General features: G+C 35.7%; 1 protein-coding gene and 1 long non-coding RNA gene across 2 annotated transcripts; one reads left to right on the top strand and one right to left on the bottom strand.

The window, feature by feature from the left end:
* Positions 1 to 557: 557 nt before the first annotated feature.
* Positions 558 to 26855, top strand: LOC121250638. Its single transcript, XM_041149816.1, has 2 exons — positions 558 to 852; positions 26551 to 26855. The coding sequence occupies exons 1-2, from the start codon at positions 584 to 586 to the stop codon at positions 26672 to 26674; spliced, it is 393 nt and encodes a 130-aa protein (XP_041005750.1). The 5' UTR covers positions 558 to 583; the 3' UTR covers positions 26675 to 26855.
* On the bottom strand, positions 7972 to 26587 carry LOC121250640. The gene is made up of 3 exons (XR_005937826.1): positions 26343 to 26587; positions 19921 to 19926; positions 7972 to 7982 (listed from the first exon to the last, which is right to left on the bottom strand). It is a non-coding gene; the product is annotated as an uncharacterized LOC121250640 (long non-coding RNA).
* Positions 26856 to 27420: the final 565 nt, after the last annotated feature.

Consider the following 27420-nt stretch of genomic DNA (forward strand, 5'->3'; position numbering starts at 1 on the left):
ATAATTTGGCATTGGCTTCCCCTCCGAAAAGGCCCGGCCCTAAACTATTCAGCTTCTGTTATTATTAACCCAAAAACAAGATTTTAAGACTGGGAAGTGATTAGCCATGGTAAAGGAAAGAATCAAGTTACTAATATGCTTTAGTGACGCATCTCGTAATTCTTGATCTGCTCGTCATCACTTTCTTCTTTATTCAACTATATATATACTCTCCATGCATGTACACAGTGTGTATTGTGAGTGAGTGGAGAAGGCTCCCGATCGCTACCAAAATTCTCATATTCTTCTCAAAAATAATTTAAAAACAAAGATTTTCAAACTAATTATTTCAATTTTTCTAAATTTTTAAATAAAAAATCATTCAGCTTTTTCAAATCTTAAAACAAAAATTATATTATAAAACTATATTCTAACAATATTTTAATTTTATAATATTTTTTATTTAATTCTTTCTCTTTCTTTTCCCAAAATCTAAAAAATACTCAACTCAAACTATTTCACTTCTATTCACAAACTGTCTTACTACTATTCACAAAATTATCATGTCATTTCACTTCCTAAACATACCCTAAGAAATACTGAAATGGCGGTGTGTAATCCCAAGGGAGGGAGAACAGCTACTCCTTCATTATTAGCAATGTTGCTGATGATGATCATGATTCTCCTTAATGCATATTGTTGTAGTGTTGTTGTCGTTGGTAAGAGCAACACCAGTGTCCAATGCAGCGGCAGCCGCCTCGATGAATGCCTAATCGATGAGGACTTGGAGTTGGAGTTGGGGTTCCTGATCAATCCCTATGTAAGCCGGATGCTTGCTGATCATGGTCCAAAGTCTCGGCCCAACTCCTCCAACCGTAAAAATGGAGCCTTTATTGAGCCTTGTGGGAAATATGGGAATCTTAGATATTCTGAATGCATCTCAAAATTTAAACCAAACACATTGTGCAGACATATTCATGACTGTTGCCTTTGAAATATGAATCATGGAATGGGCTTGTTTGGAAATAGATCTCATTCCAAAATTCTCATCACATCTCATTCCCAAACATAATTTAAATAAGAGACACTATGCTTGGGCCGTCCCGTTTGAAGACCCACTTGGATGGGTGCAATGCTTTAAAATAAATTCAATTGAAATGTTGAATAAGTGTGTTTCAAACCAGTGACCTTCCTTGGGAAGGGTGGTGTCCAACTACTTGACCAGACATGCCAGCCCTTGGTCTCTAAATGAAACAACATGACCTTTAAACTATAACTATTAGTTGAAAAGTCACATGATGGGAATCAAGGTGGGCCTAGTCTTAAAGATCATTTGTAAGTTTCAGATGGGCCAATTACAAGATCAAGAGCAAAGAAGATCATGGAAGCAATGCAAGGATTGGTGCAATCTACTTGGGACGAGTCTAGCAAGAGCTGAATATTCAAGATGGGGGCCTATTATTATGATTATGTGATTGAAGGCCTTGGATTTGTTTATTTTATTAAATGGACTTATTTTATTAGTTATAGGAATTAGTCTAAAATAATTGGGAAGGCCTTGTATTTTAGCCAAAGGCTTATTTGGAAAATTACATTTTAGGAACTAGGGTTTCGAGGGGTTACTGTAACGTTACTGTAACCGCTGCACTGTTCATCGACGTACTGTTCATCCAAGGGCATTTTGGATAAAAGTTGCATTATTATGGTTAGGGTTTTAATTAGGTTTTGGTTTAAATACTCTTTGTTGTCTCATTTTAAAAAGTTTATGAAATTTGATAAATTTATTCATTGTGAGTTGAGTTTTACTGCTCTTGTTCTTAATTGAACTTTTGAATTTATCAAAGATAAATCACAACATTTGTGACGTTCCTCCTTGTAATCTGGGTTCTTGAGACGGGTTATTCGATAGGTCTAAATTTTAATATAATCTAGGTTCTTGAAACGAGTTCTAATCGGGTCTAGGTTCTCCCATCCATTGACTTGATTTTGGCTTTCTTGGATAGTTTTCAAATTGATTGTGGGTTCAAAAGATTCCATTCCCGCAGGTTCATATCATCACGTATCAGAGCTAGGTTTCCATTCAGGTCTGATTCTATCTTTATTTCCTGCATATTTAATTCTAGGGTTTCATTCTTCTAGCATTACCAAAAAAAAAAAAGGTGGCTGCTGAATTTCTTCACTATTCTTAGGGCTGCCAATTTCATTATTCTAGGGTTTGTATTGACTGAAATCTCTTGTTCTAGGGGCTGCCATTGATCACTTATCTTAGGGTTTTTGAGTTATTGTTAGGGTTTTTGTCAATTGCTTGATTTTCACAATTGAATATTGTTTTTTGTGATTGAATTAGAGAAACGAAGAGAAAAGAAAAGAAGGGAAAAAGAAAAGAAAAGAAAAAAGAAAGGAAAGGGAAAGAAAAGAAAATTAAAAAAAAAAAAAAAAAAAGAGAAGTAGAAGAAAAAAAGAAAAGGTAGCATATTTAAAGGTTGATACATTGTTATAACAATGAGAAAGAAAGACATTTGTTGATTGAGTTTTATCATCAAATGGGCTGAATACATGTTTCTAGTTGATATCTTGTTTTTATAATTACTTTTTCCCTCATATAAATTCCTTGAGTCTCGTGTCATTTTATTCCTTCCTTATTTCTCGTTCTTGTTTCCTGAACTTAATTACTCATTCAGATAAAACAAGGTTGCATTATCTTGATTGAGTTCAATTAATTCTTACAGAACTTGAGTGGGAAAACTCTTGAGGTAAAATGCAAGAGTGTGTGAGATTATTATCGAATAAAAAGCTAATTAAGAGTGAAATACGAGTGGAGTGCCATTATTTGAGTGTAAACACGTAAAAGAGTGTGTGAGGTTTTCTACTAACATTCTTTTGTGCAGCACTTTACGATGTCTCACCGGAGTGGCTCTTCACTAAAGGGGATGGCAAATAACTCATCCTTTGTGTTGCAAGCCATGCAACAACAGTTTGAGCGGTTGAACTTGGTGTTAGGTGAAGTGAGGAATAATATGGATCATCAAGAAGCATTGATTAGAAATATGTAAGGTGGGAAAGATAAAAGGCGACGTGAGCCTAGTATTGAGAATGGGTATGAGAATGGAGAGTTTGGTGAGGATGAGGAAGACCTAACATCTGAAGTTGGATTGGATAGACATAGAGGAGTTAGGCATGGAAGAGGACTTAGGGCAAAGCCGGGGGGTCGAGATGGAATAGATAAGAACCTTGGGAGCATCAAAATGAAAATACCATCCTTCCAAGGTAGAACTAACTCTGAAGTTTATTTAGAGTGGGAGAAAAGAATAGAATTGGTATTTGATTGTCATAATTACTCTGATGAGAAGAATGTGAAGTTGGCGGTAATTGAGTTCACTGATTATGCGAGTATTTGGTGGGATCAATTAATGACCAATAGGAGGAGGAATCTTGAGAGGCCTGTAGAAACTTGGAGGGAGTTGAAAGCTATCATGAGGCGGAGATTTGTACCTAGCCATTACTATAGAGACCTCTACCAAAAACTACAAAATCTTACACAAGGGTCTAGGAGTGTAGAGAATTACTATAAGGAGATGGAGATGGCTATAATTCGGGCTAATCTAGTGGAGGATCGGGAGGCCATGATGGCTAGATTTTTTAGTGGGTTGAATAGGGAGATAACCAATGTAGTTGAGTTGCAACATTATATGAAGGTAGAGGACATGATACACATGGCTATGAGGTGGAGAGGCAGTTGAAAAGAAATGGTACATCAAGGTATACTTTGGTTTCTAGTACTCCTTGGAACCAAAGTGAGACAAAAATGATCAAACTGTAACAAAGGGGCAAACTGAACCACCTAAGGGAAAAGATGAGAGTAAGATTGAAACCTCAAGAAAAAAAGATAATGAGTTGAAAAATAATTGTGAGACCGAAAGTTCAAAAAAAGAGGAGAGTGGAAGAAAAAAAGAGAGTGAGAGAAAAAAAAAAGAATTGAAACATCAAGAGAAAGAGAGAGTGAAAAAGAAAATAGAGAGGTGGCTGAAAGTCAAGAAAAAGAGTGGAGCCACGAGAGGAAAAAGAAAGAGAGATTGCATTGAGAAATAGAAAGACAAAAGTGAGTTTTTATGCTAAGGCAAGCTTTTATACTAACAAATTTAACGACTCTTTGCCTAGTGTTGTTATTTCTTTGTTGCAGGGATATGAGGTCATGATTCCTAACTGTGTGTTTTGTGGATTGCCACCTATTAGGGAGATAGAGCACTACATTGATTTTATGCCAGGTGCAATAATTCCTAACCGACCTTTCTTTGATGAACATGAGTCCTTGAAGTACTTGAAGGGACAATGTAAGTTGAATAGAAAACATGCTAAGTGGAAGGAATTCGCTGATACCTTTCCTCCTATATTCAAATACACACAAGGTATAAAAAATTTTGTGATTGATGCTTTAGCAAAAAGGTATATCCTTATCTTCATTTTATATGCAAAATTGTTGAAACTTGAATATGATAAGGAATTGCATGCTAATGATGATGTCTTTGCTAGTGTGTATCGAACATGTGAGAAAGCATCATTTGGTAAGTTGCATAAACTAGATTGGTATTTGTTTAGAGAGAATAGACTTTGTGTGCCTACTAGTTTTAAGCGTAAGTTGCTTGTGTGTGATAGACATGGTGGTTTGTTAAGTAACCTTGGTGTAAGGAAGACTTTTGTTGTGTTGCATGAACGTTTGTGGGAATATCATTTACCATTCAATGAGGTGTTGCATGAACGTTTGTGAAAGTATAATTTGTCATTCATTGATGTGTTGCATGAACGTTTGTGAGAGTATCATTTGTCATTCATTGAAATGTTGCATAAACGTTTGTGGAATTATCATTTGTCATTTATTAACATGTTGCATGAACGTTTGCAGGACTATTGCTTGTCATTTATTGAGTTTGCATATAATTGGAGTGGTCATTTTGGTGTAAGAAAAGCTTTAGGTGGAGATTCGAGGTCGAATCCTTTTGAAGAGAAGGGGAATGATGAGAACCAAGGTGAGCCTAGTCTTAAATATCCTTTGCAAGTTTCAGATGGGCCAATTAGAAGATCAAGAGCAAAGAAGATCATGGAAGCAATGCAAGGATTGGTGTAATCAACTTGGGACGAGTCTAGCAAGAGCTGAATATTCAAGATGGGGCATATTATTATGATTATGTGATTGAAGACCTTGGACTTATTTATTTTATTAAAGGGGCTTATTTTATTAGTTATAAGAATTAGTCTAGAATAATTGGGCTTGAGGAGGCTTGGCCCACATATGTCTTATTTCTTATGAACTAGGGTTTTTGGAAAGGCCTTGTATTTTGGCCAATGGCTTATTTGGAAAATTACATTTTAGGAACTAGGGTTTCAAGGGGTTACTGTAGAGTTAATGTAGCCGATGCACTGTTCATCACCGTACTGTTCATCCAGGGGCATTTTGGGTAAAATGTGCATTATTTTGGCAAGGGTTTTAATTAAGTTTTGATTTAAATACTCTTTGTTGCCTCATTTTAAGAAATTTATGAAATTTGATGAATTTATTCATTGTGAGTTGAGTTTTACTCCTCTTGTTCTTAATTAAACTTTTGAACTTTTCAAAGGTAAATCACAACCTTTGTGGCGTTCCTCCTTGTAATCTGGGTTCTTGAGACGGGTTCTTCGACGGGTCTAGATTTTAATATAATCTAAGTTCTTGGAACGATTTCTCATTGTGTCTAGGTTCTCTATCCATTGACTTGATTTTGACTTTTTTGGAGAGTTTTCAAATTGATTGTGGGTTCAAGGGATTCCATTCCCGCGGGTTCATATCATCACAAGTTAAGAGTTGTGATTTTTCACATGGTATCACTTCATTCTCTATAAATAGAGGATGAGACCCACAAATTTATTTATTCTATTCATCCATATTTTCAATCACTTACACAATTTTGTAGAGAAAATTTGAAAGAAAAATTTCAAAATTGCTATCTATAACTAGTGACTTTGTTTTATCTTAGAGGTGAATTGCTTGTAATCCGGTAGTAAACTCTTGAGTGGGGGCAATTATCACTTTAAAGATAATGTTTTACACGTAGCTTCTAAGCCGTATTATTTATCAGATTACTATATCTGTACAATTTTTCTTCAACATATTCTTCTCTCAAAAAAAGATCTCCTAAAGTTATTGCCCGAACTGGATAGCTCCCCTTGATTTATTTAGAGGCTGTTTAAGAAGTCACAATTGACGTAGAGCTTATAAAACTTGAAAAAAAAAAAAACACACACACACAAAAGAAAATAAAAAAAGGGCCAGCATCATTTACATGTGGAGACTGGAGTGATAAGTTTTGTACGCATCTTTCCAAGGAGTTTGCTGACGTTCAAAAAGTAGAAGAAATAATTGCATTCAGCGATATTCATCACATCTCCAAGTACTTCTAGCAATTTCAATGCTAGCTTTGTTAATGGCATTGATAATGTGTGCGTGCAAAACGATCACCAGTACATAATATATAGTGAGAATATTCATGAACAGTTGGGAACGCTGCATGCATTCACAAAAGGAGCATGTTAGTGTTAAAGAGTTGTCCAGATGGAGGCGAGGGAAAGTTTTGCATGATAAAAAGTTTTTAATTGAATAAATCTGCACACACACCAAAAAATAAAAAATAAAAACACAAAAAAAAAAAAAACTAAACTAAACTAAACTAAACTTGTATGAGAGTTTTTATGGCTCTATTTTACAAGTTCTATGTATTCTCTTTCTTTAAGAGCTCAATATTAAGCATTTCAAATACTTTAATCAACATATCAAATAACCGAGTAAATATGACCGAAGTTTATAATTCTTACGTAATAAGTAATATAACGTGAGATATATATATATATATATATATATATTTGAAAACTGAAAATTGGGTGCCGACAAATACGATAGTGCAGTTATAAGGACGTTACTTGCGGTAAAGGAAGGCTTCAATATCAACTTACATAACAAAAACGTTCTAGAAAGCCTCAAACAAAACATATCTACATGAATCATGCAGCGTTCAAAATAGAGCAGAGGAACACCTGTAAATTGTAATACCCAACAAAAAGGGGAAAAAAAGGCTAATGCAAAGTGTATGACCGATGAAATTCACAAGAAGAGGGCATAGGACTAGCTACAACCAGTCAAGCCTAATCTCTCAGCGAGATTGTACATTACAAGTTGATCCCAAACAGGTCCGAAGAGACCCCCTCCAATTGCAAACGTAAGGGCCCATGACGAAAGAATAGCTGTGAATACAGCAAACCCAACTGCTGATCTGACAACATCTACCAGATGTAATGTTTATTAGTACAACCAAAAAGGTAATATAACGTAGAAGTGTCAACGAAAAAAGGAAAGAAACATCAAGAAAATAGCAGTTTTTGTGTAACTTTTTTTTTTATATAAATGGGGGTGGGGGTTCGAACTTGATTATCTCATTTGGAGATCAGGCCTAATTATGTCAGCTGGTCTAAAGGACCTTGGCAGTTTTTGTATAATTGAGTTGCTAGGAATGTGTTGTGAAAGGTATATTTCTGTTAGATGGATGTGGGTAATAAACATACGTCTCCCACAGGAAAAAAGAATATATAACCTATATTGAAGTTCAGTAGATGTGCATGCTTAAGAAATGATCCAATAGAAGGGGGCAGAAAAACAATCTGAATCAACCATCTGAGAAACACATACTCCAAGGCTAGTCGCCTCAAGCAATGGATACTTAAAACAGTTAAACCACAAAGATAATAGGCACAACATTTAATCATGCACAGCATTTAAAATTCGAGTGAAAACACATGCTCGCAAAAAAAAGAATTTTCTGAATTCAGCTTTTCTATGGATTAGCTTATGCTTGCAATAGGATAAAAAACAGGATGCTAAGGTAGAACAAAAGAAGCCAGAGCTAAGTAATGAATTGTGGGGAATTCCATTCCCATCAATGTTTGATGCAAAACCCTACACATAGAATGATCAATCCTATCTTTGTCGAAATGAGCTCAATTACAATGAAACTTAGTGATTGCAGTTAAAGGCCTCGTTTGTTTTCACAACTCCTCTCAACTCATATCTCATCTCATTTCATTTAATCATTACAACTTTTTCAAATTTTTTCGTAAAATAAAATAAACAATTCAACTTTTTCAAATCCTAAAATAAAAATAATATTAAAAATATATATTCTAACAATATTTTATTCAACTTTTAACTTTAATCATGTTGAGGGATGATCGTTTTGTGTGTTCCACGATACACACACTGATACAAGTCCCACGCACAGTCAATATGTGGGATTTGGAAATTCACCGAAACAGTGGATGGTTTTAAAGGAAAATACTCTAATCACAAAGTGATTACACAAAAATAATTTCATAAATTGACATGACTTGATGTGATTCGTCAGATTGTTATAATAAAATTACTTTTATTATAAAATAGATCTAACAAATCAGATGAAGCCACATCAGTTTGTAAGATTGTTTTTGTATAATTTTTTTGTGGATGTAACAGTCCTCATTTTTAAAGATTGGTTTGGATTCAGAGATGAGATAAGATGGTTTTAAATGAAAGATAAAAGTTGAAAAAAATATTGTTAGAATATTATTTTTTAATATTATTATTGTTTTAAGATTTAAAAAAGTTGAATTTGTTATTATATGTATTATTTTGTGTGAGAATTTAAGAAAGTTATAATGATAAAATGAGATATTTTCTGAATCCAAACGGATCATGTAATAAGGCAAATAAAACGACGTCGTTCGGTTTTGGTACAAATATAACAGAGAACATAGCACATTCTATTATTTTTTTTAATCAATTTTTTAGTACCTTTTTTAATTTTAACCACAAAAATCATATATATATATATATATATATATATTTAGAGAGAACACAAGTAGAAGAAGACTAGATAAAAGTAGGACCAGTATGTAAGGATTACGAAATTTTAGAACAGAACAGTATATGTATATGATTACTAATGTGTCAACAATTTGTATTTAGAAGGTTAAAGTGGTAATTGTATTTTTAAGTCTTGTAACTAATGGTCAAAGAAGTGGCCACGTGTCCTTTCTCTCTGGTTTGTTTCTTTGTGATAAATCTGATACTTGGCTTGTAATCCATCGGCTATTGAGATGGCCACATGTTTTGATCAGATGCTTTAGGGTTATTGAAATGAGGCAGCCTTATAAAAGGCTTACGATGGCTACTGTAGCCCATATCTGAAAAGGAATACAAAGAGGCAGAGAGAGGCTTCGATAGAGAGGAGGGTTTTATAGAGAGAAACTTGTAAATCAGTGAGATTCAGAGAGTTAAGGTCATATTGATGACCTGAATCTTGTAACCTGCACATCCTTGCATTTGAAGCTTGAATAAGATGATCTCTGGCCAGTTGCCCCTGTGGACGTAGATCCGAAAGGATCGAACCACGTTAAATCCTTGTGTTCTTGGTATTTTCGTTCTACCTCTCTTGGTTTCTTTTCTGTTTATATTCTCTTGAATCAATCTTGGTACGTGTTGCTATTATTGGTGTTCTTGCTGAAAGATTATTTTTAATACAACAGTATATATACAGATATGAGAAAGAATTAGTGCAAGCATCTTCCCTCGATACAACCAACCCAAACACCCAACCCAACCCAGCCCATTCCCCTATAGAAGATAATGCAGTTCTCTCATGTAACAAGGAAAAGAAAAAAAATAAATAAAACGGGCAGAACAGCAGTTGCAAATAAGCCAAGATCATTCCATGTTCACTCCTATTTCTCTCTTTTGATGGGAAACTGCACCACTAACTCTCCCTGATGACTTCATGACATAGGTGCAGCTCTCTTGTACAATTTAGTCCAAAGTGCAAAACCAGGTTATCATGTTCAAGATATGTAACTTTTGCAACTTTTTTCAGGTTCGAGATCTTTCCCGCATTTTGGCCCTTGCAAAAACTACTCCAGCTATGAGACCTACAGAGAGCAATATTGTTTTTTTTGGTCATGCTCAAGTGCAAGATTGAATCGTGCTTCATGTCATGTGGTTTGTGGAAGAACATGGACATACTCAAGTAAATGACATGGACACAACTTACCGATCGGAGAATATGCTCGCCGAGTTTTCTAAGCTGGTAGGAACTTTGAAAATAAGGATGCCAGCAATGGGATAGAGGGATCTTATTCAACGACCCCATTTTATAATTAATGCCATCTTATCTAAAATAACTATGAAAACGAATATTTTTTAAAGAAGAAAAGAAATGACCTGGTTTGGTAATGTTTTTCTTTTCCTCAATTAAAATAAACAAGAAAACAAAAACAAATTTCAACCCAGAAATAACATATTACCACCCATCGGAATTTATTTTTTTTGTTGGGGGCAGGGGCGAAGCCAAGTACTTTTAATCTTACCTGTACGTTGTAGCCCCAGTTTGATGAAGAAACCACATAGAAGTGAAGCTGATTGCTAGTCCCAAAACTCCACTTAATGTCATTACAAACCAGAAGGTTGGCAACCTCAATAGTGCCCTGCCAAATCAATTCAACATCCAAGAGATTCAACAGGATAGACAAGGAAAATAAAAAGATAAGAAACTTTATCTGCATACAGTTAGAGCTTAATCAAGTCCCTCGCACCGCCCAAGAGCACATCCAGAATTCCGGTATAAAAGGTAAGGAATTGTACAAGTTATTTGCAAAGTACGTACAATGCTTGTCTAGGAGATAAATTAATATAATCAAGCTGATCCATCAGGTTTTCATGTTCAGGACAAGGATATAAAAGCGCACGCATTGGGATGTTTCAAAGTGAGATATATTGCAATCTGATCTCTAAAGTAGAATTGAATGAAAATTCAAGGGGGCAAAGTGTAATTAACCCAAATAAATAAAAATAAGAGTGAAATCTTAATTCTACACCCTCCTTGGAAGTATTTTCCTGTACTAACAAGTATTATAGAATTTCAACTTCACGCCATTACTGAAACCATAAGTTTGATCCACTTCAACTATAGGTCGGTCACCAACCGTAATAGATTATAGTAAAATGTAGTAGATCATGGGATGAACAGTAACAATCATTTGTATTTCCTCACAATGACATTAGCTACACTTTCTTCAAGGGAAAGTACCTCCACAAGAGCAATAAACAATAGAATATTCCAGATGCTAGGTCAAGTTCGTTCAGGAGACTAATATACCCTAACAAGCAGTTTACTGTAAAGTACCTACATAATTGGGCCACAGGCCCTTACAAAAGTAATTCAACTAACAACATAAAGATAACATAGTTTGGCCCAAGGCATCAACCCAACGCCTCTTCCCTTAAATATGTATACTTCGCCTTTCCTCTAAACGGAAGCCCACAGCAAGTCTGCCTCCCTTCAATGGCCCATGACAACAACTAGCCCACGACATCAGAATACACTTAAGGTTTGATCTCATTTCCTTCAGATGTCTTCCCCGTGTTCCCCTTCAGTTCCACCCGCCATGTCACAACTCCTCTTCTCTTCAAAAAACCTTGCCCACAAGGTGGGGACAATCTTCACAGAGATGACAGTGCATCTCCCACGTTGCTTCTTTTGCAGTTTGACCGTGCCAACGGACCAAGATTTCAACCATAGGTTTGTTCTTCACCTTTTTAAGTCTTCAGTTCAATACTTCTTCAGGTTCAGCCTTGATGATTTTGTGGTTGTCTACAAGGGGTAACGTTGCTAAGGGAATCAACCCTTGACTGAGTTTGAGTTTGAGTTGGGATACATGGAAGACGTTATGTATCTGAGTCATGGAAGGAAGCTTCAACCGATATGTGATCTCGCCAATCCTTTGCTCAACCTGATATGGCCTGTAGAACCTAGGAGAAAGTTTAAGGCTTTGCCGGCGACTGATGGTGGATTGTGTAAGGTTGCAACTTCAAGAATACCTAGTCCCCGATTTGGTAAGTTTGCTCCTTTCTCTTCCTATCCGCATATTTTCGCATCCTTTCCTGTGCCCTAACCAGGTTTTGCCTCAACAGGTTCCATCATTGCTCACATGTCTTCAAGGTAACTTTTACCTCCTCTAATTTAGTTGTTCCTGACACATAACTTGTTAGCTTAGGTGGTTTATACCCATATAATACCTCAAAGGGAGTACATTTTATAGATGCTCGAGTTGTAACACCACTCTGCTAACTCAATCCACTTAGCCCAATCCTTAGGTCTGTTCCCCACATAACATCTTAGGTAGTTCTCCACCCATTTGTTCACGGCCTCTATCTGACCATCCGTTTGGGGGTGGTATGCAATGCTAAAGGCCAACTGGACTCCTTGTAGGAAGAAAATCTCTTTCCAAAACTTACTTGTGAAAGTGGGGTCCTGGTCAGAGATTATAGAACTGGGCATAGCATGCAATTTAAATACATGTTTTAGGAATGGTTGAGCCACATCCTTCACAATGTATGGATGGCAAATAGGCATAAAATGTGCATATTTGGTAAACCTGTTAACAACAACCCCCAAAGCATTGAACCTTCCAGAACTAGGCAAACCATCAATAAAATCCGTTGTAATGTCTGCACACGGCCTTAAGAGAATGGGTAGTGGTTGTAAAAGGCCACTAGGAAGAGTGTTATCGACTTTCATCACTTGACACGTATCACACTCCTTAATAAATGCCTTCACATCTGCCTCTCGTCCAGGCCAATAAAAGTCCATTTTTAGCCTGTGTAGGGTTTTGTCGAACCCCATATGTCCCCCCATTGGACTGTTGTGAATTAATTCCAGAAACTTCTTAATAAAACCTTGATTAGCATGGATATACAACCTGTTTTTGTAGAGCATTAATCCTTTTTTTACTGCATATGGACTCATCAGCTCATTAGCTTGGCGCTTACTCCATAACTCTTACAGCTTTAAGTCCTCCCCATATAACCCCTTGATCTCATTAATCCAGTCCCAACTGGGTAAGGAAATAACTGACAATGTGATCTCAGTATCTCCTCCCTACCTAGACAAGGCATCCACTACAACATTCTCCATTCCCCTTTTAAATTCTACCACAAAGTCATAGCCAAACAATTTTGAAATCTACTTTTGTTGCATCGTGGTCCCAATCCTTTGATCAAGTAAAAATTTGAGGCTTTGATGGTCAGTTTTGACCACAAAGGCCTGGCCCAATAGATAAGGTCTCCATTTTTGGCCCACTGAAATTAGTGCAAAAAGTTCTTTCTCGTATGTCAACATCCCCACTGCCCGTCCCTTCAAGGCCTTGCTGAAAAAGGCTATGGGCATCCCACCTTGCATTAAAACAGCACCAATTGCCTCACTCAAGGCATCATACTCGATCACAAAGGGGGACTGAAAATCTGGTAATGCTAAAACAGGAGGCTGTGTCACTGCTATTTTTAGTTTATCAAATGCAGTTTGTGTGTCATCTTCCCACTTAAACTTCTCTTTCTTTAAAAGGTCAGTCAACTTGACAGCTATGGTGCCATACCCCTTTATAAACCTCCTATAATACCCCGTGAGGCCTAGAAAACCTCTGAGATCTTTGACAGGCCGTGGTTTAGGCCAATCCAGCATAACTTTAAGCTTCTCGGGGTCAGCTCTTACTCCATGACCAGAAATTAAGTGGCCTAAGTAGGATACCTCCTCGCATCCAAAGCTGCATTTGCTCAGCTTAGCGAACAACTTGTGATGTCTTAAAGTGTCAAATGTAACCTTCAAGTGGTTTAAGTGAGTCTCTGCATCGCGGCTGTAAACCAATATATCATAAAAAATTTAAAAAAAAAAACAAACAAACTAGAATGAATTTTCTAAGAAAAGGCTTAAAAACCTGATTCATTAGATTCTGAAAAGTTAAGGGTGCATTGGTTAAACCAAATGGCATAACCAAGAAATCGCAGTGTCCCTCGTGAGTCCGGAAGGCAGTCTTGGGAATGTCGTCTGGTTTTACTCTTATTTGATGATAGCCTGACCTCAAGTCAAGCTTAGAGAAAACCTTGGCTCCATGCAACTCGTCCAGCAGTTCCTCTACCACTGGTATAGGATACCTTAGTACTGTTTAAAGCCCTATAATCCACACACAGCCGCCATGTGCCATCCGTCTTCCTTACTAACAAAACTGGAGAGGAATAGGGGCTTTGGCTAGGGCGAATCACCCCTGAATCCAGCAACTCCTTTACAATTTTCTCAATTTCATCTATCTAAAAATAGGGATAGTGATAAGGTCGAACAGAAGTGGGATTAGTGACTGGTTGTAATGTAATGGTGTAGTCATGGGAACGGGTGGGAGGTAGGCCTTTTAGGGTGGTAAAATATCTGAGTAGTTGTTGAGGAGGTGTTGTATGTTTTCGGGAATTTGGCTAGTTTGGTGATTAGTTGAGTTTTCAATAAATTGTAACATTATCCCCTTTTTTTCCATGTTGTTACACTTGTGTATGGAACCCTCTTCAATCCATGTTTGGCCCGTGAGCCCTTTTAACTTCACTGCAGTTTGCTGGTAATAAAATTGCATGGTTAACTCTTTAAAGTTCTAAAGAAATGGCCCCAAGCCCTACAACCAGTGCATTGCAAAGACCATGTCACAGCCAGCAAGCACTAGGACATACATATCCATTACAAACACTACCCATTGAATGCCAACATGCACTCCCTTCACTTTACCCTCACTGTCTACTAACTCCTCATTTGCAACTTTAACTCGAACCTTGTCATCCTCCATCACAGTTAGAGGAACCCGAGACATTACAGCTTGATCCAGGAAGTTGTGGGTACTTCTTGAATCAATAAGTATAACAGCCCATTGATTGACAATTCTTCATTTTACCCTCATTGTCTTAGGGCCCATTGACCCAATAAGAGCATGTAGGGAAATTTCTAGGGCCGTTTCTACATTGCACAGGTCCCCTTTCTCCTCCTAGTCAACACCTTGGCCAGTATCCTCCAACAACTTGTCACTGTTCTCATCCACTTTTTCAATCAAATACAGCTTAGGGCTATTACATTGATGTCCATGGTGCCATTTAGAATCACAATGATAACACAAACCTTTGTCTCTTCTTATTTTTATTTGGTTTTGACTATTTTTTGGACTGGTACTATAGCTTTGTTATAAGGTTTGTTTGGTTCTGATTTGGAGTGAATATGTGGTGGCTAGTATTTAATGGTTGCAAGTTCAGTGTAGTGGGAATAAACAGGTCATGTGATTGGCTTTTTATGGAGGGCTACATTTTTCTCTTGGATTTTGGCAAGTCCATAGGCTGTAATCAAACTGGTAGGGTTAAACATTCTAATAGTCAAACATATATCATCTCGTAAGCCACTGAGAAAATAACTCAATTTGTAATTCTTAGACAAACCCCTTAATCTATTAGAAAGAACTTCAAAGGCAGATTTGTATTCTTCCACAGTGCCCACTTGTCCGAGCCTAGTGAGCTGCTCCATAGGATTGTCATAACTACTAGGGCCAAAACGTATTAGGGGGGCATTTACAAACTCATCCCACCCCTTTAACACCCATGATTCATCAAGGTCTTGAAACCAATCCAAAGCCTTCCTAGTCATGTGAAAAGAAACTAACCTCAAACGATGTTGTGGTAACGTATTGTGGAATGTTAAAACCTGGTTTACCTTGTAAAGCTAGCCATGTGGATCATCCCCACCAAATAAAGGAAACTCAAGCCTCACAGATCTAGGCTGGATGTCACCTGAATGAGGTACCACCTGTTGATCACTATTTTCTCCATTGTTGCTATTACTGCCTGACTTATTTGCATTTCCCTTTTGCAGATCTGATGCCAACATAGAGAACTATTGCATCATTGAGTCCACCTGCCTACGGACTACGAGGAGCTCAACGCCAATGGTGCTAAATTGTGACTCAGTATTCTTTATGTGCGATTCTGTGGATCTCTTGAAGGAGGTGAAGCCATCATGAAGATCTTTCAAACGGATGCCTTCTACCATGGCTTGCAAAGTTGCAGGACCTTGGGCTCTGTGATATCACTTGTAATAGATTATAGCAAAATGTAGTAGATTATGGGATGAATAGTAAAAGTAACCTGTATTTCCTCACAATGACATTAGCTACACTTTCTTTGAATGCAAATAGCTCCATAGGAGCAATGAACAACAGAATATTCCAGATGCTAGGTCAAGTCCGTTCAGGACACTAATATACCTAACAAGCAATTTACTGTAAAGTCCCTACATAACTGGGCCACAGGCCCTTACAAAATTAATTCGACTAACAACATAAGGATAACATAGTCTGCCCAAGGCATCAGCCCAACGTCCCTTCCCTTGAATCCGTATACTTCTCCTATCGTCTAAACGGAAGCCCACAACAAGTTTGTCTCCCTTCAATGGCCCACGACAAGGCCCACGGCATCAGAATGCACTTAGGGTTTGATCTCATTTCCTTCAGATGTCTTCCTCGTGTTCCACTTCAATTCCAACCACCGTGTTACACCAACAAGCACCAAACACATCAAATCCCCGATGGGCAAACCGCATTTCACCAATTAGCTAGATCAAACCATACATGTCATTTCCTTCATCTAAGGTTGGCTCACCAAAAGTATAGTTGCTGTGAAATGTGCAATAGATATTTCGTAAATTTCTTTAAAATCTTTATGCCGACTAAATCATCAATACCAAGCTAAAGACTTTTCATAGGCACAACCTGATCCAGTACCAGCAACCATAACATCACATAGCCATAGATGCCAACAAGAAGAACTTAAATTGAAAATTGAAAACTAACTCCTTCCAAGAATGCGCCCCAAAGTCTAAATTTTATTTTACTCCCTACCTAAATTCATGCTCAGTAACAAAAAATAATTCTTGCAGTTCCGATACCTACAATTGCCTCTGAGACGGCTTTTAGCATAGCAGGTCGAGTCCTTGATCCTTTCTACAGTAGCCTATCTCCACTTATGGTAGAAGCTCTTATTTGTACACAAAACTGGCTCCTTCTTCTTCTGCCCGATTAACATTCGCAGTTTAATGGATGATATTGAGGAGTTTGAGAAATTTGATACAGGTATGTAGCATCTTTCACCTTTTCTTTTACTGTCTCTAAAGTGTATATCATATTTTGATTTGTTTTAATTATTATGCTTATTCTTTTTTTCCCTTTTGTGTAGAGCTCATGGAAGACCAAGGGAATTCTTCAAGACCTACTTCTTTGGCTGGAGATGATTTAATTTAAGGTATGTCTCCTTTTTACATCTTTCCTCAAGTGTTTTTTTTCATTTAATGTGATTAATAACTTTTTACTAGAATTAACTGCTTGATTTATTTTTATACAATTGCAAGGTTTGTTGAATGAACCATTGGAGTTGGTGGCTTGGTGGCAATTGGCATGATGCATAACTATTTGTTCTAGTTGTAAAGTTTCTTATTGGATGTTTTTGTGATTTAGACTTGTAATTTGGATTTGTAATTTGGAATGTAATTTGTGAAACTTTTGGATAATTTAGACCTTTAGAATTTGGACTTGTAATTTGTTGGACTTTTGGACTTATTTTATTTCATAGCAGAATTTTCTTTTTATTGTAGATGTTTTGTTTTCAGTTTTGTAGTAGTTATATTTATTATAGCAGATTTTTTTTACAGCAAATTTCTTGTTCCAGTTTTTGTTTTATAGCAATTTTTTTATTAAAGTAAATTTTTGTAAATAGTAGCAGATTTTTAATAAAACAGATTTTTTTAAAGCAGATTTTTTTTTTTTTTTTATAAACAGATTTTTTTATGACAAATTTGCATTTTATTAAAACGGAAAACTGGACTGAACCAGACCGGAAACTGGTAAAATCAGAGGTACCGGTTTAGGAGAGTAATCGATACGTAATCTATTTTTGAAAATGCAAAACTGGTGCATTTCGGTTCGGTCCGATCCTAAATTTTGTCCAAAATCGGATCGAACCGAACCAGTTACACCCGTAATTGTTTTTGGAAGGGATATTTGAGCCCCACAACTTTAGCTAAGAGATAAAGTCAATGAGACGACTTAGACTCCTAATAAGAGATAGACTCACACTCCTAAAAGGAAAAAGGTTTTAATAATGTAAATTAGGCTATCATTCCAAAGAAATAACCTCTATAAATAGCCTATAAGAGGTAACAAACTCTACACTTGAACTAAACTTGATTCACTTCTTCTTTACATACATTTACTCTTATATTTCTATACTGACTTTGGCATCGAAGACTCCACAGGGCAACCGGTGCCGCCTCTTTATTCGTTGCAGGTCATCCGTATGGTTGGTGGTGTGAAACATGTTTTTAACAGTGACGCCGTTTGTGGGATCTTTACATACCTCAACGTGATTTTCACATGGCAACTACCACGCGATCACATGCAAACCGCAATTTTTTTTTATGCTGAAAAGCAGAGTAGGGGAATTCTGTGATTTACAAGATCGTCTTCAAAATCATATAAGATCTCTTCTACTTTATTATTTCCTATTATTTATTTTCCTAATGCTACAATGAATGGTTAAAAAAAGAAAGACGACGCTGCTTTGAAGAACTTATCCCATTATCTTTCTTTTAGCTACATATTGCATTATAATTACCATATATCTATGATGATCCATTGATATATATAAAACTAAATTAGGTCGAAAAGATGAAGATGATCATGATAAGGAAAAACAGATAAGTAATAGTAAACATACATGCATATATACAATTGAAAACTAGTTGCATCCTTAATTACACATCACATATACAATCCATTTGAGTTCCCAAGCTTATAGCTTTCTCATATATATATATATATATATATATATATATATATATATCTATATATATATACATATATATGTATATATATATATCTATATATATATACATATATATGTATATATATATATATAGAACTTATCAAAATAAACGTGTGTGATAGGTTAAACTAAAAAACCTTGACTCCCCAATAAAGATCAATACCATGCATGTGATAGGGATAAGATTAGAATGATGGTTAGTACTGCTAGCTATAGCACGAAGATCACTGCAGGTGAGGACAACAGCGAAAGGTAGGTTTAAGCATAGAAATCATCAATTATATATATATAAATGTAGCTATCAAACCCCAAAACCCGATCTTAATGATTTGTGTTGGAAAAGCTGCTTTTAGATCGAGTGTCATGCAAATAAAGAGAGGCTTTTTGGCTTATACCCCCATCATCATCTATATTATATGCTTCCCCTATCAGTACTTCCTCTTACCTAATCTTTTCATGGGATTTTTCTTTTTTCCTAGCTGTTTCATAATTGGATCGATCTTCACTCTCAAGCTTTTACTCTGAGTAAAAAAGCTAAAATGTGCAGTTGTCCAAACGTATATGTATGATTGCATATATATATATATGGTATGTGTGTTCTTTTATCATGAACATAGATGATTGCATATCTGTTATAAATTGCTCGAAATCCAAGTGACTACGCGTCCTAAGAATATACTTCATTGGAAATCACCCGCAAGGAGTGGAGAGGCATGGAGCACCGGCTACAAAGCCCCTCCCAGGCACCACTCAGGCTTATTAATCTGTTTGTATAAGAATAGACCATCCGTCTAGTATCACAGGCATCTCAGGCTTTCCTCAAGGCCAGGGCATGGTTGTGCGCAGGCATCGCTCATACGTCACTAGCCTTCACCATACTTTAGAAGGATGGCTTAGGTTTACAAATCTCAAACTTGTAACTTGTATTACATTTACCTATTGTGTGTTAGTGAAAATCTCTCAGGACGCAGTGCAATCAATAAGGGCGTGGAGGTCAAAGAACCTCACGACCAGCTCACCAATCAAGAAGGGCGTGGAGGTCAAAAAAACCCCATGACCCACTCACCAATCAAGAAGGACGTGGAGGTCAAAGAACCCCATGACCCACTCTGCAACCAGAAGGGCATAGAGGTCAAAGAATCCCATGACCCACTCAGGAACAATACCGAAGCCTCTCGGCAGGCAACAAGACCCACACCACTCGGCAAGCAACAAAATAGACATCTCCACCATGCAACCAGACCAAGGTCTCCGTGAAAAGCATATGTGGTTCTGTCACTGCTCGTGCCAAGGCATGGATACCCATGGGCATCGCCCACCTATCATCAGCCTTCACCATGCTTTAGCGAGGTGGCTAAGGTTCACAAATCTCAAACTTGTAAGTTATATTACACTTACCTATTTTGTTTTTTGTGAGAACTTCTTAGGACGTGGTGCAACCAAAAGTCGAGTCATACACTCGCGGTGCAATCGAACCAAAGTGGAGGTCAGACCACACAACCCTCTTCAGAGATCGCCATCGAACGGGCATAGAGGTCAGAAGACCACATGACCCTCTCCAGAGATCACCATCAAACGGGCATGGAGGTCAGAAGACCACATGACCCCCTCTAGAGATCGCCATCGAATGGGTGTGGAGGTCAGAAGACCGCACGACCCTCTCCAGAGATCGTCATCGAACGAGTTACCTTCGAGAACGTGCCACCATGCTCTACAATCGCCTCAAGGGGTTACCTTCGAGAACAAGCCACCAGGCTCTACAACCGCCTCGAGCGAGTTACATTCGAGAATGAGCCACCAGGCTCTACAACCCCCTCGAGCGGGTTACCTTTGAGAACGAGCCACCAGGCTCTACAACCGCCTCGAGCGAGGGTTACCTTCGGAAACAAGCCACTATGCTCTACAATCGCCTCGAGCGAGTTACCTTCAAGAACGAGCCACCAGACTCTACAACCACCTCGAGCGGGTTACCTTTGGGAACTTGCCGACAGGCTCAGCAACCGCCTAAGATGGATTCATGGAGTCGACGGGCTCCCTAATCACTTAAGCGTGGGTTACTACCAACGAACACCAACAATAAAACAAGAATACAACAAAAATTTATACCAAGGGGCGGGAAATCCACTACTACTAACAAAAGCAAAAACGATCACAAAATACACACCAAAAATCAATAAACAAAAACAGTCATTCTTCGCCGACAATAAACAATCTCTCAGGCAAACATTAACACAAACAAATAAACTCAAAATCAAGCTCCATGCTCACACCTAATGTGGTCAAGTACATCTTCTGTCTATCTCTCCAAGCTGAGTCCCTCACCGCTTAGCATGAAACAAACAAAAATCCAAAGACCAAACAACAAACCAGGGACCGAACGGGAAACCAATGACCAATTTTCTAAATTTATTTTGCAGATTATTGACTTGAAGATTCTCAAAGCCTTTCTAAGGCTTCACAGCTACCAGAATTGCTTTTTTCTACAGGTTTCCTCCGTCACGATTAACTTGAAGATTCCCAAGACAAGCAAAAAGTCGAGCCTCATTCACGGTGCAACCAACTGTTAGCTAACCAAAATGAAGTGAAGACACTCACAAGCACTAACTAGCATGGATCCTTGGAGGGGTAGGAAAAAAAAAAAGCAAGTAGGCCCTCACAAGCCAACGGGGTGAAAGGCAGGTACAGAGAATGCAAAGTATTTAATTTTCCATGTGCCAGTACAAAGAAAATTAGCGAGGTAACTGGAAAGGATATTTAAGTCCCACAATTTTTGCTAAGAGATAAAGTTAAGAAAATCACTCAGACTTCAAATAAGAGATAGACTCACACTCCTAACAGGAGATGGACTCACGCTCCTAAAAGGAAAATGTTTCACAATGTAAATTGGACTCTATCATTCTAAGGAAATAACTTCTATAAATAGCCTACAAGATGTAACAAATTCTACACTTGAACTAAACTTGATTCACTTCTTCTTTACAAACATTTGCTCTCATATTTCTATACTGACTTTGGCATCGGAGACTCCACAGGGCAACCAGTGCTGCCCCTTTATTCGTTGCAGGTCATCTGTGTAGTTGGTGGTGTGAAACACGTCTTTAACAGTTTTGTTCATTACCACACCCGTCATTGATGAGGAAGAGAGATAAAGGGTTTTAGGAGAGATAGTATTTGGGCTTGTTGATAGGGTGTAGGATGTCCAAAGTATAGTGGTAGACACATTTTTACGTAAGAAGAGAGATGAACAGCAGTGTTGTCGGTATGTAAAGTATATCATCCACATTATTTAAATGGTAAGATTTGATTTATTTGATTCAAATTTTAAAATTTATCTTGTAAATCAAATTATGTCATTCAAACACTTTACTAAATGTGTTATCTATACCAACTTATAAATTTTTTGTGTCTGAGATGAATATATGGATTTTCTTGTGACGGTTGAGTTCATTCTTGTCCTAAATGTGTTATCCACACCAAATTTCCAATACCACCATTATTTGTACATCTTCCCTTCACCGGCTAATTCTTATCTTTTTGTTTTCAAACTGCTAGTTTCTCAGCTCACAGGGAAATGAATAATGAATACCATTTTCCTTCTTCACATAAATAAGGGTAATGAATCCCTTACACTTACTTTACTATAGTTTTAATACTCAGGTACTTATTTTTTTCTTTTATAATTTAAATATAGATTAAAAATCTCATAACATGACATTCTTGCATAGTCTAAAAGAAAATAAATTTAATTAATTAACATAATCATATAATTTAATTAAAAATAAATTTAATTTTATAAAAATTGACTCAAAAGAGTAAAAAAAAATGTCAATTTAATAAAATTGGATTTATTTTTAATTAAATTATATGATTATGTTAAATAATTAAATTTATTTTTTTTTAAATTATGTAAGATGATATTTTTTATCTAGATACAAAGATTAAAAGAAAAAAAAAATAAATTGATAGTAAAATAACATAAAAAAGTGTAAGAAATCGAGAAGCACCAAAGCCGGACTCGTGATTTGGTAGAACCTAGATAATAATTGGAGCGAGAGACCTTTTACACGATCACCTTCCACCTGATCCTGCGTATACATGCACAGCGATAAAGACCTTTCTGCCGACAATTTGCTATTGGCTTCTCCTCGAGAAAGGCCACTATTAGCTATCAATCTGGCAATTATTATCTTCAATGGGTGGTGTGTGATTGGCCATCGCAAATGGAAGAATTAAATAAACTAAATATATGCCTTTGTGACGCATCTCTAGTGTTAATTCCTCTCGTCATCAGGTCCTCGATTTCTTCCTTATGTTCAACTATATCATGTATACTGTATGAATCAACTTGCCATGCATCCTCGATCTCAGACTGCAGTCTTGGAGGAATTAATGCTTAATCCAATTCCATGCATCCCATCTGATGATCAACCTACCTACCTCCTCCTTAGCATACATATATGTATGTATGTATAGGATTTCATTCTGCTGACCAAAATTCTTAGAATTTAGACCCAAGATTGTTTTATGGTTCTCGGCTCCTCCTGCCATTATTATCCAGGCTTTGTGCCAGTACTCACTCTCCTTCCCTTCCTTCATTATTATTTCTTTTCAATATGATCATTCCTACCAAACATGACCAAGTCATGTAGAATGAATTCCATAAAGATAAAAAAAAATTTCAAAACCACTCACAATTTTCTAAATCTTTTTAAACACCTAGCAGTTTTGTATTTCAAATCTTTTAACTTTTTTATATTATTATTATCTAATCATTATAATTTTTACAAATTTCAAAACAAAATATATATAAAAATCAATATGACTTTTTTTAAATTTTAAAATAAAAATTATATTTAAATAATTTTTTAATTTTAGAATATTTATTTTAGAATATTTTTATTCAATTTTTTTTCTCTCCCTTTCTAAAATTCAATAAAACATCTTAATTCAAATTATTTTATTATTATACACATATCAGTTTACTATTATTTATTAAATTTTGAGATATTACAAATGTCCAAATCAAATTGTTCGTACTGTAGCTTAAAGAAAGTTTGGTCCCAATTTGTAAAGAGATTGGTTTGGACACCACTGTTTTTATTTCCGTTTGTCCTGTCCGAAATTTACTGTGCCGGTACGGTAATCGGCACGAGGGTATTCCGTTTCAGGGTAATTTCCAACCATTTCGACTTGTTCCGTTCTATTCTAGAGAGATTTCGATATTTCGACCGAATTCCGGCCAATCTCGAAATTGTTTGCAGCTTTCTGCTTGCAGAGCACTTGAGTCGTAGATTATGTTTGAGTAGTGTACAGATATCAGATCATTTTATTATTATTTAATATTTTTTTATTATTATTTTTTTTTATTTACGGATCATCTGAAATTATCTAACTATCTAAATATAGCTTAAAGTAAAGATAAAATATTAAATCTACTATCCATGCAGTCTTATGTATCGTTTAGATATTAAATTGAGATGAGATGAATTAAAATGAAAATTAAATAAAAAATTATTTGTAATATTATTTTTTTATAAATTTAAAAAAATTAAATTATTTATTATATTTTATTATTTATATAAAAATTTCAAAAGAAATTATAATAATTAATTGAAATGAGATAAAATTAATTAGAGGGAGTCATCGACTCTCATCCCGAAGTTTGTGGTTCTCATGCGTTTCTCCATCTTCCTCTTTAGTCGTTCTTACTTTATCCCGTAATATCTTTTACATAAGAGAAATTCTTTAAATCTCGAATTTGGATCAAAATAAGTCTCGAGTGGAATTTTTTTTTTTTAACCGAATGATTAAGAAAATATTTTTTAATAATATTATGAATTTTTTATTTTTTTAAAAAATATTTTTTATCATTAAAAAAATACATAAAAAAAATATATTGTTCGGGACATTTTTTAAGTCTCAAATTTGAGACTCATAGCAGTACTCTTCGTATAAATGTTTTGGATCCTAAATTTGAAATCTAAAAAAATATATGAAAAAAAAATGAAATACATTATTCCATAGATTTATTCTGATTACTTTTTTAGTAATCGTAACACTGCTCTATCTTTTGATAGATTTAAAAAGCATAAAACTTGACCAGACTAGTCAGACTAGTACAAATAAAAAGACAAAACTAAATATATAAATAAAACATTAATCGTACTATAAATTTAAAAGTAACCTCTTTTTTTCGGTAGGATAAGTTTAGAAATAAGATAAAATGTAAATTTTATAAATAATAATAAACTAATTTATAAATAATAATGAGATAATTTGATAATATTTTATAAAATTTAAAAAAAATAAAAAAAAGAATAAAAATTATTATAAAATTAAAATATTATTTTAATATTATTTTTATTTGAAAAAATTGAATTATTTTTTATTCTTTATTTAAAAATTTTAAAAAATTATAATAATTAATTTAAAAGTATTTATATTTAATAATGTTAAATGAAAATTTTGAGAAGGAAAGTTTTTCCAAATAAATCCTAACAGTCTAGGAATTACTTCCGTATATGATATATCAATCATGATCTGGATTGGAAAAAGTAAAATGAAAAATGAAAAAATTTATTATTTTGAAATACTTTTTAAATAGCCAAGAGGGAGAAAAAGACTTTACAAATGTATCGTACGCTTTATTTTTATTTTTATTTTCAAATAAGATTAAAAAATGACCAAACTTTACATATCGGCACTCTAACGCATCTATAAAATGCTTTCTTAAATGGCTAAGAGAAAGTATATAAATAATTATATGTTAAATATTTATAATCATTCCATTTTTTTCAATGGATTCACTCATTTTAAAGAAAGCTTATTATAGACTTGAGCATTCTAAACTTTTATAAGAAGATTATTTTGAAATGTTATACTATAACGTATCGATATTAAAATATTTCGTTTTAATATCTCGATTAGAATGATTATTAAAAAAGAATTCAAAATTTTATTGGACGCTATTCCTAAATAAAAATCATAAATGTTTTTTTTAATCATTTGAGGTGATAATAGAATTGAGAATATCACTTTTTCTTTGGGCATAAATAAAGGGTCCAACCAAAAGCCAAGACGGACCCATTTGTTAGAACTAAATTATTGGAGCGAGAGACCTTAATTATCCGCTCACTTTCTAACAACTAATCTGAATTCTGAACACACAAATGACAATAACCTTTTTTGCCGGCAATTTGCTGTTGGCTCTTCCTCCGAAAAGGCATCCATAAACAACTATCCTTCTGTTATTATTCAACCAAAAAACAAGATTTTAAGAGCGTGGGATGTGATTAGCCATCGTAAAGGAAAGAATAAAATTACTAATATATATGCTTTTGTGACGCATCTCGTAATTCCTGATCTGGCTCATCATTCACTTTCTTCTTTATTCAACACTATATATAAGTACTCTACCTGGCCTCTCCACGTACGCTGAGTGTGTTCTGTGAGTAAGTGGAGAAGGCTAGGGAGGGAGATCGATCAGCTACATGCAGGAGTGAGTACTAAAGATTAAGGAATACTGAAATGGAAGTGTGTAATCCTATGGGAGGGAGAACAGCTGCTCCTGCATTCCCAGCAATGCTACTGATGATCATGATCATGATGCTCCTTAACGCATATTGTTTTGGTGTTGTTGTCCTTGCTAAGAGTAACACCAGTTTCCGATGCAGCAGCGGACGCCTCGATGAATGCCTGATCGAGGAGGACTTGGAGTTGGAGTTAGGGTTCCTGATGAACACCTACGTAAGCCGGATCCTAGGTGGTCAAGGTAAAGACCCTCAGACCGGCAATCGTAATAAACCAGCCTTTAATGAGCCTTGTGGGAAATCTGGAGACGCTGGATACTCTGAATGCATTGCTAAACATAAACCAAACCCACATGAATGTCTGCGCAAACATATTTATGGCCGTTGCTAGCCACATTAAAATTTGAATCGTGGAATTAGTGTGTTTCCTTCCAGGTCTAGTTCACTTCGTTCTCCTAGCTATATCCTATGTGTATTACTGCCTTGAATGATTGTGAAACCCTGGTACGTTTATGTGTTTGAATTGATGTATTACTTTTGATTGTTTAGAGAAGATTATGCTATTTCCACAACGAATTTAAAGCTGGTATATGCCTATAACTACAAATATATCTGCTTACAAATTAATATATCTATTCTTCACTCGGAAAAAGATCTCCTAAAGTTATTTGAAAACTAAAAATTGGGTGCCGACAAATACGATAGTGCAGTTATAATTAAGGACATTACTTGTGGTAAACCAAGGCTTCAATATCAACTTACATAACAAAAAACATTCTAGAAAGCCTCAATCAAAACATATATGCATGAATCACTTGTTCAAAATAGAGCAGATCAGGACACCTATATATTGTAATACCCAACAAAAATGGGAGAAAAAGGCAAATGCAAAGTGTATAACAGATGAAATTCACGAGAAGAGGGCATAAGACTAGCTCCAACTAGTCAAGCCTAGTCTCTCAGGTACATTACAAGTACTCACTCTCCTTCCCTCCCTTCATTACTACTTTTCAGTATGATCATTCCTACCAAACAAGACCAAGTCATGGAGAATTAGTTCCGTTTAGATAATGAGATCGAGATTTAAAAAAACAATTGAAATTTTTCACAATTTTCTTTTCAAATATCTAACACTTT

The sequence above is a fragment of the Juglans microcarpa x Juglans regia genome, chromosome 2D, assembly GCF_004785595.1.
Source record: "Juglans microcarpa x Juglans regia isolate MS1-56 chromosome 2D, Jm3101_v1.0, whole genome shotgun sequence".
In the NCBI taxonomy this organism is placed as follows: Eukaryota; Viridiplantae; Streptophyta; class Magnoliopsida; order Fagales; family Juglandaceae; genus Juglans; species Juglans microcarpa x Juglans regia.